The 15,291-nt window shown below is 39.0% G+C and overlaps 1 protein-coding gene across 1 annotated transcript in view; it reads left to right on the top strand.

Moving 5' to 3' along the window:
• Positions 1 to 15,291, top strand: part of RSBN1L (round spermatid basic protein 1 like) — a 59,132-nt gene that overhangs the window by 6,305 nt on the left and 37,536 nt on the right. The window contains exon 2 of the mRNA XM_086610043.1: positions 7,499 to 7,612. Coding sequence (XP_086466169.1) covers positions 7,499 to 7,612 — 114 coding nt within the window. The remainder of the gene's footprint in view (positions 1 to 7,498; positions 7,613 to 15,291) is intronic.

Here is a 15,291-nt window from a genome sequence, read left to right as displayed (position 1 = left end):
GGGGGGCCGAGCCGAGGCCGGGGCCGGGTAGATGAGACACATGGGGAAATATTCTCGCTTGGTGAGGGGATTTCTTCAGTCATATCTCGGATTTTTAACTTACTTAATTACTGAGAGGGGTGTTGGCCAGGTATTCCTGGTTATTGGAATGAGAAAGTTATTGTGATTTTTATTGTTTTGGGGCCTTTTTTTTAGCGTCTCAGAAATACTGTATGGGTGTTTTCATGTTCATTTAAGTCAGGAAGCCTGCTCTCCAGTGTACCTTGTATGATGTAGTAAAAGTGCAGGTGTCAAAACCGTTAACACAGTGGTGTGAAAAGAACTTCATGTATCTGCATAACGAGATAAACATGGCTTCTTGAGGTTTTATTTTTATGAGTATTTGTATAAAAGGAGGGAAGTGCCAAAGGAAGAAATGGTGACTGATGTTCTTGTACTCCCCCTCCTCTTCCCCTTTCCCTTGAGTTACAAAACTGCTGGTGTTAACCATGTTGATGGTGTCCGTTAGCAGTAGTTTGTAAATATTTTGCCTGATGTGCAGTGACAGCCCTTAAATCAAAGGGAGGAGAGAGGGATAGAATACTTTGAACATATTATATGACTGACTACTAATGTAGGTTACCATCTGGAAAACTGATGCAAAGCAGGTGCAGCTTTTGGCATCTGGCAAGGTTGTAAAGCTTGCCTCTTCCAGTGCTGGAACGGACTTACTCCAACTACTGCGTCCGCTTTGAGCTGTGAGTTTCGCAGTGTGACAGTGACCATGTTGCATGTAATCCACTACAGAGGATTTCCCATCTGACTCGTTCTCTGCGTGCTTTTTGTTTGTAGAAGACTTGCGACAGAGGCAAAAATCTGCTTAAATTTCTGAAATCTTAATGGTGTCGTCTATGAACTTGTGTTCTTTTATTTAGTACTCAGGAAATAACTGCAATCTTTATGAGAAGGTATTTTTCTGTATTTTCTGTAGCCTGTTTGGCTGTTTACCTTATAACTGCAGTACGTATTCCTCTTCTTTTATTTATGTATGTAATCCAACATCCAGAAAAAGTAGAAGCTTTTGGATTTGAGGAGGAAGTATGCATATCACTCTGAATTAATTCATTTAATCATGTGGATTCGCTGTGAAGTGACGATATTCTTCAGATGCTGTTTAGGAAGGTGAGGTGGAACACGTCTTCATAATGAAATTTTTCTTGTCTATATGTAGCACTTTTTTTAGTATACTACTGTTGCTGCATTTCATTCATGGGTGTACTGTTTTTATGACATCAAAATGAAAGAATATGGGCTTTGTGGTGAACCCGTATATGGTGAACTTGAACGAGGCATCTAGAAATCTCTTCATTCCTTAGGTGTTGTTTTTCCTCCAAACAGGGATATGTATTCCTACAGAACTCTGTTTTAAAAAGTTTACACATGACATTGCTTTATGTAGTAGAGTGAAAAATAGCAATAATAATAGTCTTTTTTTCTTCAGGCAGTGGAGCTTGAAAGCTAAGGAGTGAGCCTAACTCTTACTGGACCTTCCATAGCTGATTCCTGCTGTGCTTGGAATTTCTTTTCTTTTTTTTTTTTGTCCCTAGTAGGGAGTATTTACAAACTGTTTCATCTGTGACCAGTTATTTCCTGAGCACTGTATTTCTCTGTCAAAAGCATATAAAGCAAAAGTGCATTTTGATAGGGGGAAAAAACACTTTATTAGCAGATGGAGGGTTGTTCCATCTTTACCCTGGGATACAAATTACTTCAAATTTTTGGCTTGTAGTTTTAGTGTATTTAGAAGTACGTAAAGGAATAGGAAGTCTGTGTGTGTGCAGGAAGAGTACGTAGCACAGTGAACAATGATGTGAGAAGACTCTAAGGGTTGCTGTGCAACTATAGCATTTTTATGTATGTGTGAAATGTTTGTATGGAATAATTACTGTGTTTTATTCATAATTGTCCCTAATGTAGCTTTTGAAAACACAGTGGCAAATACGAATTAGTGTGAAGAGACCTGAATCTATCATCTGCTCTTTGGAGCTAGTCCTTAAAATTTATCAAGTGAACAGTAAGATAATGTTTTGAGGACCACTGACTTCTTTGGGTGTTGAATGTCCCAAGGATGCTGTTGTAGTGGTAGTGAGCATTGGGCTACAGAGAAATAGCTATTGGCTGTCGCCATACAATATAGTGAGTACAAACAGACACATCAGTCATCCAGCAGTATTCCGGCCAAGTTGAGAGCTAGTTTTGGATGATTTTGAGATAAAGGATTTTGGTATGAGTGATTTGCTGATAAAGCAGAAAGCCTTAATTTAAATCTGTAGTGGAGGAACTGGTATTTTCCCGGAGAGACTTGTTCATTACATTTTTTGTTGGTATCTTATGTGGCTATTAGGACTCTTTTCTGTCACTTCATGTGTGATTCATTGCATCATGATTGACTTTTTCTGCTGTTGGAAGAATTGGGATACCGACTTTGAAAAGGGAGAAGATACCAAATCTTAAGTAGAACACACATAAGAGGAAATTTTTCTGTCTGTTTTGATCCAGTGATAATAAAAAGAAAACCTGCAAAAACTCTCCAAACAAACAAATGAACTGTTAGACAAATCCTTATATTCAGTACCTGACTAATGTTTTGATTATCCCTTTACCAAAACAAATTTGTTAAAAGGGAGAGAGCAAATATCTCAGCTTAAATAAAACTGAAGTTTGTTGCTGGAATGTTTTTTTGTTGGTGTTTTTTTTTTACTATCTCCTAAAGTGGAAAAAGTTTTTGAAATGTAAATATGCTTAGATGGCCTCACTTAAAAGTATTGTATAATGTTGATGAATTTCGAAAGAGTTACTATAAACTTTTTTGTGATTTCCTACAGAACAAATGCTGTGCCTAGTCTTTTTTTTTTAATTAACCTTTTATTTACAGTATGACTTCTTAAAAAAATCCACCTCCTCCTCCCAAAAAAATCGCTCAAACCCACCACCCAACAAACACATACCAAACCAAAATAGCCCCACCCTTATGGAAAAAGTTCTGATAATGGACCACAGCTATTTGGTAAGCTGTTCCTGTGACTAACTTGTGCCTTTATTTACCAAAAAAAGAAAAAGGAACCGTCATATGATCATTTATGGACTAGGGATATCAGACTTTTGCTTTTAGTCACTGATACATCTCTATATTTTGGTTTTTTAGAATGAAGACTTTTTTTATTGAAACTTGTCATTCTTATTTGAGTGAAATTACCTCTTCACCTTACTTTGAACTCAGATTACCTCCTCATTAGCATATGAAACTGTCCTAGTTTCAGCTGGGCGAAGAGTCCACAGCTCCCCTTATGATTTTAACTTGGATTTAGGATTGAGGGCTACATTGGCCTTGTGCTGATCACTGACCATTTGGGTTACTTTATTTCCCTGGAGACCCATTTAATTCTGTTTCCTATTGCAGCTTAAGCTTTTTTTTTTTTAATTTGTTAGGAGTGGTATTGGTGAACGCTAATCGCAGAGTATTCTGTGGACATGGAAATATAAATATAACATAAACATCTCTCTACCTTTTAGTACTTTGAGATGCTGTTGCCCTACAAATGGAGACCCAGGTTTTGGATCAGTTGTAGCTGTTACTGGTAAACCCCAAACTCTACAAAGCATTCCAAGTTTTCTTAACTCGTTCAACAGAACAAGCTTTGTCTTGTTTTCCCTTGCCAGCCTCACTTAGTGGTTGTTTATTCTGACATGTGGATTGTAAATTTCTTAATGTTGGAGGCATTTGTTTTAAAGCAGGATTTTTGTGAAGAATTTTCATGTTTCTTGGTTGAGAAGGTGAGATTTGGGCTGAAATTTTGTGTGACTGGAGGGGATTGATGCCTTATATTAGAGAAGACATTGAGATACTGATCTGTGGCATTTTGGAAAGTCGTAGAGAGCTCTAGCCTGTAGTGAACTGTATCAACTTGACTGAGCAGCATCGTATGGTGGCAGTGGGTAGTACGGAGGCTGTACTTGGAGAACTGCACTTGCCCATTCTTGTTAGATATCTGTGCCATAGGCATATTTTAATCATGTTTCTTGACTATAATGACTATTGGATGCTTCTAAATTTATTAACTTTGCAGAGCCAGCCATAGCTAAGTTGCAGTAGATTTTGCAGTAAACTCAAAACAGCTTGGTGGATTTTTATCTCTGCATCCCCTTGAAAACTGTGAAATGGAGTATCTGTCACTGAGGAGAATAATCTGCAGAAATTTGAGTTCTGCCAGCCAGACTAGAAAATACTTATTTTTACTTATAAACTGAAGACATTTGAACTGAGAACGAAGACCCAAGTGTTCATGCATGGAATGAGTCTAATTTCGACATAAGGGTTTTTAAAATTGTATTATGTATTGTCTTTATTTCAATATTTATTTATGCGTTTTTAAGGAGAGCCCTACTATTTGCTAATCTATTCTGTGGGCTTTGAGGAAGGAAACCTGAGAATTTGTACATTTGAATTTGGATTCTCAACTGTTCTTTACATGCCTTAGGCTGTACACTGGTTTTGTTGTAGTACTGTGATTTTTAAAAGGGAGATAGTTAAAATTAATTTATTTCAAACCTTCCTCAGCTGCATTTACATTGTATTTGCAATCGCTTCAGGTATGATTTGCTTGTGGCTGTTGCTGGAGGAGGTCACAGGACACTTCCATTGTTTCTTTTGTCTGGAATGTCTCCATTGACTCTGCTAATTGCTTTCTAGATGTGAAAATAAACTAGAGGCTCTTTAAAAGATTTCCGCTTGTTCTCTGTCTTTACTTATGTGTTGCTTCTGACAAAACTGGAAGATTCATTGGCCTGTGATGCTATTCATGAGCCTGCAATAAAGGATTCTTTCAGTCTTTCTCTCTCCTCTTTCAACAAGGCTCAGCATTTGTATATGCTCTTCAGTCTTTCTTTGATGCCTAAGTGATAGCAGACGTCAAGTGTGGCTCTTAACAGTATGCAAATGTTGAGATAAAAATCTAGGTCTTCCCACGGTAGTGGTGATCCTGGCTGAGTTGAACATTCAGTGCTGGTTACAAATCAAGCCTGGTGTTGTTGCCTACTTGCTGAGGGAGTGTCTGCTTTCAGTGTGTACTTAAACTCCTGTTGCATAAATTATTTCTGTGCTGGTTTTGACTGGAGTGATTTTTGTCATAGTAGCTAGTATGGGGCTATGTTTTGGATTTGTGCTGGAAACGAGTGTTGATAGCACAGGGATGTTTTAGTTACTGCTGAGCAGTGCTTACATAGAGTCAAGGCCTTTTCTGCTTCTCACATCATCTCACCAGCGAGTAGGCTGGGGGTGCACAAGAAATTGGGAGGGGACACAGCTGGGACAGCTGACCCCAACTGACCAAAGGGATATTCCACACCATATGACTTCATGTTCAGCACACAAAGCTGAGGAAAGGAGGAGAGAGGAACATCCAGAGTTACAGCATGGTGGCAGTTCCCAAGTCACCGTTAAGTGTGATGGAGCCCTGCCTTCCTGGAGATGGCTGAACACCTGCCTGCCGATGGGAAGCATGGAGCAAATTCCTTGTTTTGCTTTGCTTGCGCTCGTGGCTTTTGCTTTACTGACTAAACTGTCTTTATCCCAACTTATGAGTTTTCTCACTTCTACTCTTCTGATTCTCTTCCCCGTCCCAGGTGGGGGAAGTGAGCAAGTGGCTGTCTGGTGCTCACTTGCCAACTGGGGTTAAACCATGACGATTTTCTACTTCATACTCTTTAAGTTGCAGGGATTTTACAATTTGGGGATTCCTTTTGGAGGAGAAGCAGACTGCAGAGGAAGATTTGGGTCTGCTTAACCTGTTCCTAAAAAGTACAGGTTTGTGTTGCTTAGGAAAACTTGTTTGGATTCTGTAGTCTGCTTTACAGATGAATCTGCTTTGTCATCCCTTCTCATTGAACTGTTAGAAGGCTGTTCTTGGACGTGATTTTTCAGTTGCTTAGAACTAAGCCTTTCAGACACTTTTAAGCACAGCTATCTTATTCCTTATTTTTTTTGTGCCAGCATAGTTTCTGTTTTCTCCCCACTACTTATCCTGATCAGTGGATAGACAACAGACACATCTTAATTGCCATTTCTTTTGTTTTTTATTTTCATAGGCACTTCCCAAAATATGTTCTTTGTCCTAACAACTGCTAGGGTTCAAGTTCTGTAGCCTTACTAGAAAACTCCTAAGAGGAAAGATAGGAAGTCATGTTGGAGTCATTGTTACAGTATTCATTTATGTGGATTGCTGTCAACACTTTGCACCTTTTGTTTAACTATTAACATGCTTCATAGTCTGTGGGACACTATATTGCCTTCTAGAATCGAAGACTTTCTTTGGTTTGATTCTGAGGAATATTTGTGATTTGTTAGTAGTGAAGATACCTGCTTCTCTTAGTTTACTTGAATGCTTGAGGAAAAGTAATTGGATTTCTCTTTGCTTCCATGTAGAGTTTACAATGCAAGTACCATAAATAAAACATCAGGATTGATTCTCAACTGTATTATTGAGAAAGCATTCTGAAGCATAACATTATGGAGAAGCTTGAAATCAGATTTCCTTTTTCCCTGCAGACTTTAAAAAGCCCAGTAAACTCTTAGAGCAGGTACTCGGCTTCAGGCCAAGAAACTTGGAATTAAGTGCTGACTGCAGTGCATCTAAGCCTAGTTAAATCTGACTTCTCTGAATGCTTGGCCTCAAAAGTAAATCTAAACTCGATTTGAAAAGATTACTCCTTGAAATTATGAATTCCTCTGGGTCTTTTCATGTAGAAAGCATGCTTAAAGGCTCTGCTTTTGTGTGACAACGGTTTAAAAACCTGTAGCGACTTGGTAAGACAGTAAATGAATAATGAGACTACTCAGGTAAGCTATTGCTGATTGTGGGTAAGCAAGGGAAGCACCTGCATTCTGTCTGCTGTGCAAATACAGCACATTTCAGGTGCTTCTATTAATTATGTCTTACTGCTATTACATTAGTGTAGCCTGTGAACTTAATGTGAAAGATTTTGCAGCTGACAAATGGAGTCTTCATTCCAAGCTACTTGCAAAAGCCTTCAAGTTTACACTATGTGGAGATGGTTATGTGAGGTTTGCATTGTATGTGTGCACCCAGGAAAATGCAAACCTCTTCTTTTTCCCCATTTCTTCTTTAATGCATGTAACTTGGCTTTTATTTCTTGAAATTCAATTGCAGGTGCAAAATAAGAGCAGAGGGTAGTGGCTAAAAATTTGTTAGCTGTTTACAGTTAACATGCTGAGTTGTTGCATGCGGTTCTAATGTAATAGAAACAAAACTTGTCTGAGTTAAATAAGCTTATGTTGGATTATGCAACAGATAAATATGAGCTTTTCATATTATAAGTACTGGGATTTCCTTGTAACTCCTCCTTTTATCCTCTTAGTAGAGCTTACATAAGAGTAATATGAAATGTGCATGCGACAATTAGTTTTCCATTCCTACTTAATTGTAAAATATTTGCATTTCAGCTCAAATCAAAGACAAAATTAAGGAAAGGGAAAAGAAGCAAAAAGAAAAGAAGAAGCACAAAATAATGAATGAAATCAAGAAAGAAAATGGAGAGTTCAAACTATTGCAGAAAGGTATGTTCAAACTACATAGTGGTATTTCATTCTAGTGCTTTAAAATCTTTATGATTGGATTGGATGCTGAGTTTTAATACTATGTTTTTCATTTAACTTAAATGCCATTTTCCCTGAGTAGTTGGAATGAGGGTTGCAAATTAAAACTTAACTATAGATGTGTGATGGTTTGTGTGTTTGTGTTTTTTTTTGTCAACTGTGTTAGGTCCTGGAGATTAAAGATTTAACTGTCACCACAACGTTGCTTATACAGTAGTAGTAAAGACTAGTACTTCAAGGAACAATATTGATGATACCTACATCTTCTCTGCAGTTGCTGAATAAGGTCGTTTTATATGTCATGGAGAAGAAAAATGAATCTTATGTCACGTTTTGTCTAACATTAAATGCACAAAACTGAATAAGGAGTTACAATTCAGGAATTTTGTCAAATACTGAGAAGTTATGTGCAACAGGCAATCTTAATTTTGGCTAATTTCTTCAACTTCATTTACTGTAACAATGTAATTAAGATCATATTCTCACACTTGCTTGTACATCCACTGAATCTTAGAATTGTGCAATAGTTGACGTTGGAAAGCATCTAGTCCACTGTCACTGCTCAGAGTAGGGTCAACTAGAGCAGGTGCCCAGGACTATCAGACTGTGTTATCTCCAAGAGTGGAGGTTCCACAGTCTCTGTGGACAACCAGTATCAGTATTGGACCACTCTTGCAGTAAAAAAGTGTTGTCATCTTATGTTTAAAAGGAATTTCTTTTATTTCAATTTGTACTCTTTAGCTGGTGTTTTGTCACTGGGTATCTCCGAGAATAGCTCTGCATCTGGGGAAGAATAACCTGAAGCACTGGTACATATTGGGGGCTGACCACCTGGAAAGCAACTTTTCTGAGAAGGATTGTGGGGCTCTGGCAGACAGCAAGCTGACCATGAGCCAACAGTGCATCTCCATGGCAAAAAAAAAAAAAAGGCCCAACAGTATCCTGGGCTGCACTAGGAAGACTGTTTCCAGCAGGTTGAGGGAGGTTGTCTTTCTCTACTGAGCACTACAGAGATATTACTCCAGATGCAGTATCCAGTTCTGGGCTCCGCAGTACCAGAAAGATACAGACTTACTGGAGTGAGTCTGTCACACAACCGAAGATGGTGAAAGGACTGAAGCATCTTTCCTATGAGGAAAGGCTCAGAGAGCTGGGACTGATAAGCCTGGAGAAGAGGAGGCTTAAGGATCTCATCAGTCTATATAAACACCTGATGGAAAGGAATGAAGAAGATGGAGTCAGACTTTTCTCAGCAGTGACCAGTGACAAGACAGGAGGCAATGGACACAAATTAAACCACAGGAAATTCTGTTTGAATGGAAGAAAGAAACTTTCTTACTGTGAGGGTTGTTGAGTACTGGCACAGGTTGCCTACAGAGGTTGTAAAACCTGTCTGGACACAGTCCGAGCAGCCTGCTTTATATGACTGTGCTTAAGCATGAGGATTGGACTAAATAATACCAAGAAGTTCCTTCCAGCCTCAATGCTTCTGTAAGTCTGGCTACATGTTACACCCTCACTGAGAAAATTCTTCTTCCCCTTCTGCCCCCCAATTTCTTTTCTCCGTGCTGAACAATTCACTGCTCTCAACCTCTCCTTGTGTGAGTGATACTCTGCTCCCTTAATCATTTTTTGGGCCTTTGCTGGACTTGCTCCAGTATGCCCATGTCGGTCTTGGACTGGCAAGCCTAGAACTGGACATGAAACTCCAGATATGTCTCACCAGTGATGAGCAGAGGGGAAGGATCACCTCCCTCAGCCAGCTGGCAGTGCTCTTCCTAATCCTGTCCAGGAAACTGCTGGCCTGCTTTGCTTCAAGGGCACACTCATGATTTATGGTCAACCTGTCATGCACCCGAACCCCCAAGTCCTCTGTTGGGCTGCTATCCTGCCAGTTGGGCACCAGCCTGTACTGGTGCATAGAGTTATTCCTCCCAGATGCATGTTAAATTCATGAGAATTCTGCTGGCCCATTTCTACAGCCTCTCAAGGTCCCTCTCACTGGCAGCGCAGCCCTCTGGTGTATCAACCACTTCTTCCAGTTTTGTGTCACCTGCACACGTGCTCAGGGTGTGTTCTGTCTCATGATGCCGGCCATTAATGTGGAACAGTGTTGGCACAAGCATTGATGTCTGGTTTACTCCAGTAGTGACTGTCCTCCAGCTGGACTTTGTGCTGAGCATGGCAGTTAAGCCAGTTCTTGAACCACTTCACTCTTCACTTACCTAGGTCGTGCTGCATCAGTTTTTCTAAGAGGATATTGCTTTTTTAAGTAGACCAAGTATTTTTTTAATATTATTTTTAGACTCAAATTCCCGATACGTTTTTCTGTTATTTTGTATGCTGCAGGATTTCATTTACAAACAAAAAACTGAAGCCTCCAAAACACAACATTATCTTCAACATGTTCATAGGAGGTCAGAGACATGGGACCTTGTAATTACTACATCCCATATTATATTCCAAGCACAGCTCCAAGTACCTGTGTTAGCAGCTGTGACAGCTTAAAACCTGTTTTGATCAGATCTCGGAGTATCATCTTAGACCATGAACAATGTGTCAGCTGGTGACTTCCGGTGAAAAGAAGAGATGTGGCTTGTCTCTGCCGAGCATGGAAGGAAGTCAGTGGTTGAGATACAGGGCAGCTCTTAACTGCCTGAACAGTGAGATTCTTCATGTTTTGTTCTTCAGGTTTTGTTTGTGTACCAGCCTTTTTTTCTTTTTTTACCCTGTGTGCTATCTCTGTTGCTGTTCAGCAGATGAAGTTGCAAAGATAGCAAGTCTTGTTACGCAGGTCTAATAAGTGACACCTAATGGGGATATTTGGCCTCAAATCATACTTTATTTTCAAGTTAATATAAAAAAACATATGCACAGGAGCTGTGTTAGAACACCTCTGCTGCTCTGAGCTAGTTGAGTAGCAAGGTAGGTTAGTCTCACAGAGAGCAGCACTACAAGCATTAGGTGCCTTATCCCTGTTTCATAGATCCGATATGTTACCAGACAAGTATGACGTTTTACGTTTTCTTTAAGGTGTTGGTGGGAAGTGTTTTGTAGAAGCTATGTTTGGTTTGCCAGCGTCCTGCAAAATTGACTCCTATGTCAGGGAAAGAAGGGAGTCTGTCAGGAGAGCAGTTATTGAGAGAAGACACATCTCCTCCAGTGGGTTTGCATCCTGTTCAGAACAGCAGCTCTGGATGTCTTCTGTGGGTCTCTGAAAATCTGACTCGATGTGCTTGTATGTGCTGTGAAGTTTGTATAACATTTCCTGATTCCTTCTGCTGATCTAGCTTTACATCCTGGGAGCTGAGGGCAAGAGAGCAAAGGAGTAAGTGCTTTAAGATGGAACTTCTTGTGTGTATTAGTGGTCAGTGCCTCTGTGACCTTCTCAAACATTACTGACTTTTCATCTAGGATATCTTCTTCCTGTGGAACAAAAGTTAAGCTCCAAGCCCTTTTATTCTGAGCTCAGAATTCACTGTGTGGGCTTAGGAACAAAGACTTGGAACTAGCCTACTTTCTTCTTTTCTGGGTTTTTGTTTTTGTGGTTGGTTTTGTGTGTGTGTAAGAGACTACAGTGTTTGTCTCTTAAGAGCTTATTTCCTTCTTCTAGGCATTACATCTATATCCTGTAAAATGTTACTCTGACCATCTGCTGAATGCTTTTCTTATGTTGAGAATATTGTTAGTGTGGTGTGTCTGTGTTTTGTTTGTTTTTTTTTTTTTCTTCTGTTTGTGACTTACTTCCATCGAGGGGGTGGAGGGTAATAGAGATAATAGCCTACCTGACTTCAGACAGTTAAACTAGCTGTCTGAGATAAAAGGTGGCTAGTTAGAGAAGAGGTCGATATTGAGGGACTGATGCCCTTTGTGGGAGAGTTGGTGCGTAAGCCTGGTTTTGGTACTTTGAGCTGAATGTGGAAGAGTTTACTTGTATTAGGAAGCTTTGGGATGTAAGCTGTTCATCTGGAGGAACTTAGGTTGCCGTTCTGTTGAAAGCAATGATAAAACTTGCCCATGTTGGAGAAGGGCAACTCTTAAAAAGGGTATTTTTGCAGTTCCTGAGGCTGCTAAAGGAAATGCTTTGCCTCTTTCAGAGAGCCTGATGGCTTTTCTTATTTGTCAAGAACAAAAAGGTTTTTTGTCATCCTTTTGCACTTGAAGATGTAGAATAAGGGTATATAATTGTCCCTTTTTATCTCAGTCTGTTATGTGGAAAGAGCTCAGTTCACAGAAAAAAGCTGCTTTGCACATGCATATTGTTAAAAATTCAGGAAATATAAGTGATTTAAACTTGTTTTTCAAAAAATCTGCATAATGAAAAGGTTACCTTTTAGAAGTAGAAAGTTTCATACCAAAAGAAATTCACAGCAATGTGAGTGACGTGGCTGAGCATTACTGGAGGTCTGGCAAAAAGAAAGACTTATTTTTGTTATTGAAGAATAGACTTCTTTGTAAACAGTCCCATTTGTATTTTCCCTTAAAAAAAAAAAAAGACAGTCCTATTTTTCTCATTATTTATGTAAGAACACAGCAGTTTCTAAAAATGCTGTAGGAGAAATTCTTAGTGTGTGTTTTAGAAAGATTAAATGCCTTGGTTTATGGAATGCCAAAATGCAAGGAAGAAGGGAGAATGAACATCTTTATCATGTTGATATGAACATCTGTAAGTACACATTGTTTCCTAAAGCTTTTATTTTAATTCTTCTGGGAGAAAGGATGTTTATTTTAATTGTACATTCTTAAAACCTTTTAAATTTTTTTATAAATGAGTTTTGCACAGAAGTGATTACAAAATTGGTATATCTAAGATGAGACCTACCTCTGAGTCATACTGCATGCTTTTTCCCATCTGCTGTATTTTGTCCTTGTCTTTAGGGGAAACGTTTAAAGATTTGTACGCGATGTGCTTTAGTTGATGGGACATTGAGGGTGTGGGAAGGACAGAAGTCAGAGTGCAGGGCACACAACGCACCACAACGATCTGCCTGTGACACTGATTTTGCTTCACAGTCCTTACGCATCAAGTTACCAACTTTTACCAATAAAATACATGAGAATAGGGTGAAATACAGATATAAAATGAGATATAGATGAGATCACTGAGAGCAGAGCTCTTCTAAGTTCCCATGAGCCTCAAACATTTTTCAGAAAGAATGCATCAAATCAATTGCTTACCTTTTGTATAGCCAGTGGATCACTTTTCCAAGTTTTCTGGAGATGTCTTTGCTGCTGCTTGCTCTTAGTTCCTTCCCATCCCTTTACGTGACTGATTCAATTCTACCCCTGAAGTTGCTTCTGCTTCCATTACTCCTTCTGTTCAGGTAGTGCATTCAGTTGGTTATACAAATCTTGGAGAACCTGAAAGGAACCAAGTGGTTCCAATAGCTTTGGAAGTGTGTCTTGCTGTAGGTGGGAATCTGGAGCTTGAAACAAAGGCTTCTGGTATATCAATGAAAAGCAAAGGTCGAGTCTTTTTCTACCAGTGCCTGTTAAAAGGTTAAAAGGTTTCCTTTTTTTTTTTGGTTGGAAGAGATCTGAAATAGTGATCTGAAGGCTGTAGGTACAAATCATGATGGGCTGCGTGTAGCATATCACATATGTTATTTGGAACTTCTTTTTATGATGAAGACCAGATATAGTTGTAGTTTTTTAATTACTTTATTTCAAAGACAAGGAATTCAAAGATAAGACTTCAGAGAGAATTACAATGCTCTTAAATTTATAGGAGCTCTTCCTTTGAGAACAGTGTTTCTACCTCCGGCTTATTGCTAGTAACTGTCTTTGGGTAAGTTGCTAGGCTGGGTGCATGCAAAATGTATTTTTTTTTTTTTGCATTGTGATTGTGTTGTATACGTGAAGTGGATTTCAGTTCTAATTTTCATGCCACAGGTTAATTAAAATACTGTGATGGTCAGTTCAGAAAAGAGGTCTGGTTCTATGTGGATTGTCTTTGGAGTTCTTCTATAGCAGGGTGAAAAATGCTGGTTGCGGAGTGTTTGCTGCCTTTGCTGATTGAAGTGGAGATCTTCATTGTATTAAGATGATTACATCAGCACTTTTTCAGCCAATAGTGTATTTTGAGATCCAAATGTGGAAACGCATAAAACCTTTGTCCTGCATGATTTCTGTTACAGATTCTTGCTCTCATATTCAGACCTGTAATTTTGGACAGAAATCTTCTGTCACATCTTCCCCCTCGACAAGTTTCTAGCCTTGCTTTCAGTCTAGGTGGGATTTCTGTTATGATTTTTATTTTGAATGTTGATTATTTGATGTATTTTAGGCATGACTCTTCTGACATTTAATATTCAAGCTTTCAAGCCTTTAAATAGAACAGGATAGCTGTCAGTTCTCAGTTGTGCTTCTGCTATTTGGTTGGTTTCCTGGGCTGTGTACCGAGACACCTTGAAGCTTTGTGTTTTCAGAACATGGCCTATTAGCTTTTCCACCTGTCCACAGTTGGTCTTGCTCGTTCTCCTTAATTGTGGAGCGACTGTGCATTTTGTGTCTGACAATTCTGTCTGCATGTTTTAACTCTATTAGGAAGTCAGATGTTCTAATTATTTTGAACTATTTTGTTATGTTTTTCATTAACCCATCAAATTATTATATAAAATTCATTTATTGTGTAATATATAAAGTTGTAATAAATTGTGATAAATTATGTTAGCATCAAAATACAAAATTCTGTCATTTATTACTTAACTGGCTGGCTGGTACAGACTTGAGGGTTTTTAAGATCTAAAGGGTTTCTCAGTTTTTCTTGTGCTGGGTGGCTTTTTTGTTGTTGGATTTTTTTGGATTTTTGTGCTACTGTAAGTGGCAGTGCCTTCAAGAGCACTTGTACTCTCTATGACTGCATATTTTATTTATTTAGTGGTTGGCGACTAACATCTTAGCTGCTCCTGTTCTAAGCTATTTTTTAGTTGCTTGTTCTAAACTTTAAACTTGTTGGAAGAATCAGAGGGACATTTCTGTGGTTCGAACTTGGATTTCTTTGTTCTGGGATTTAAAGACTCAGCCTGAAGAACTTCAGCAGAGCAGAGTCGTCATAAATTTCTAATATGTCAGTGGCTTTAGTTTGAATTGCAATGAAAATGCTAGAAAATGCTTCAGTTGTGTGTCTGGCCGTGTGGGACTGTGGGAAGAAAGTGAAGATCATTAATTGGAGGTTACTTCTTACCTGCCCCCTTACTGCAGAATACTAGGCAGAACTTCCTGTAGTACTGCAGTAGGAGATAGTAGGTACCAGGACCAAGGCAAAACCTTAGATACTGTTTTGTAGCTGATGACAGGAACAGTCAGGCTGATTGCTCACTGCACATCAAGTAGTGTACCTGCAGCTGGCTGATATTGCTGTAACTTTTCATATGCTATAGAACAAGGAGTAAAATACTGTGTTCCAGAAGCCCCACCAAGTGCTCCTCAGTTCTATTAAATTTTGGTGATTGAGTTGGAAAGTGGGAAGCGAAAACTGACCTCAGTTACTGGTTGCAGTTGAAGATGTTGGTCCCTTCCTGCTACTAGCTGTAAGCTAGAAAACTGGGAAAAGAACAGTTTAGCGTTGTTGTTAATGGTTTGGGTTTGGTGTTTTTTTCTTTTTTTTTTTTTCTTTGAAACTTTTAAAATTTCTCCTC

This window comes from Tauraco erythrolophus, chromosome 4 (genome assembly GCF_009769465.1).
Source record: "Tauraco erythrolophus isolate bTauEry1 chromosome 4, bTauEry1.pri, whole genome shotgun sequence".
Classification (NCBI taxonomy): Eukaryota; Metazoa; Chordata; class Aves; order Musophagiformes; family Musophagidae; genus Tauraco; species Tauraco erythrolophus.
Note: the sequence above shows the minus strand (reverse complement) of the source record. Positions and strands in the feature narration are given on the sequence as shown.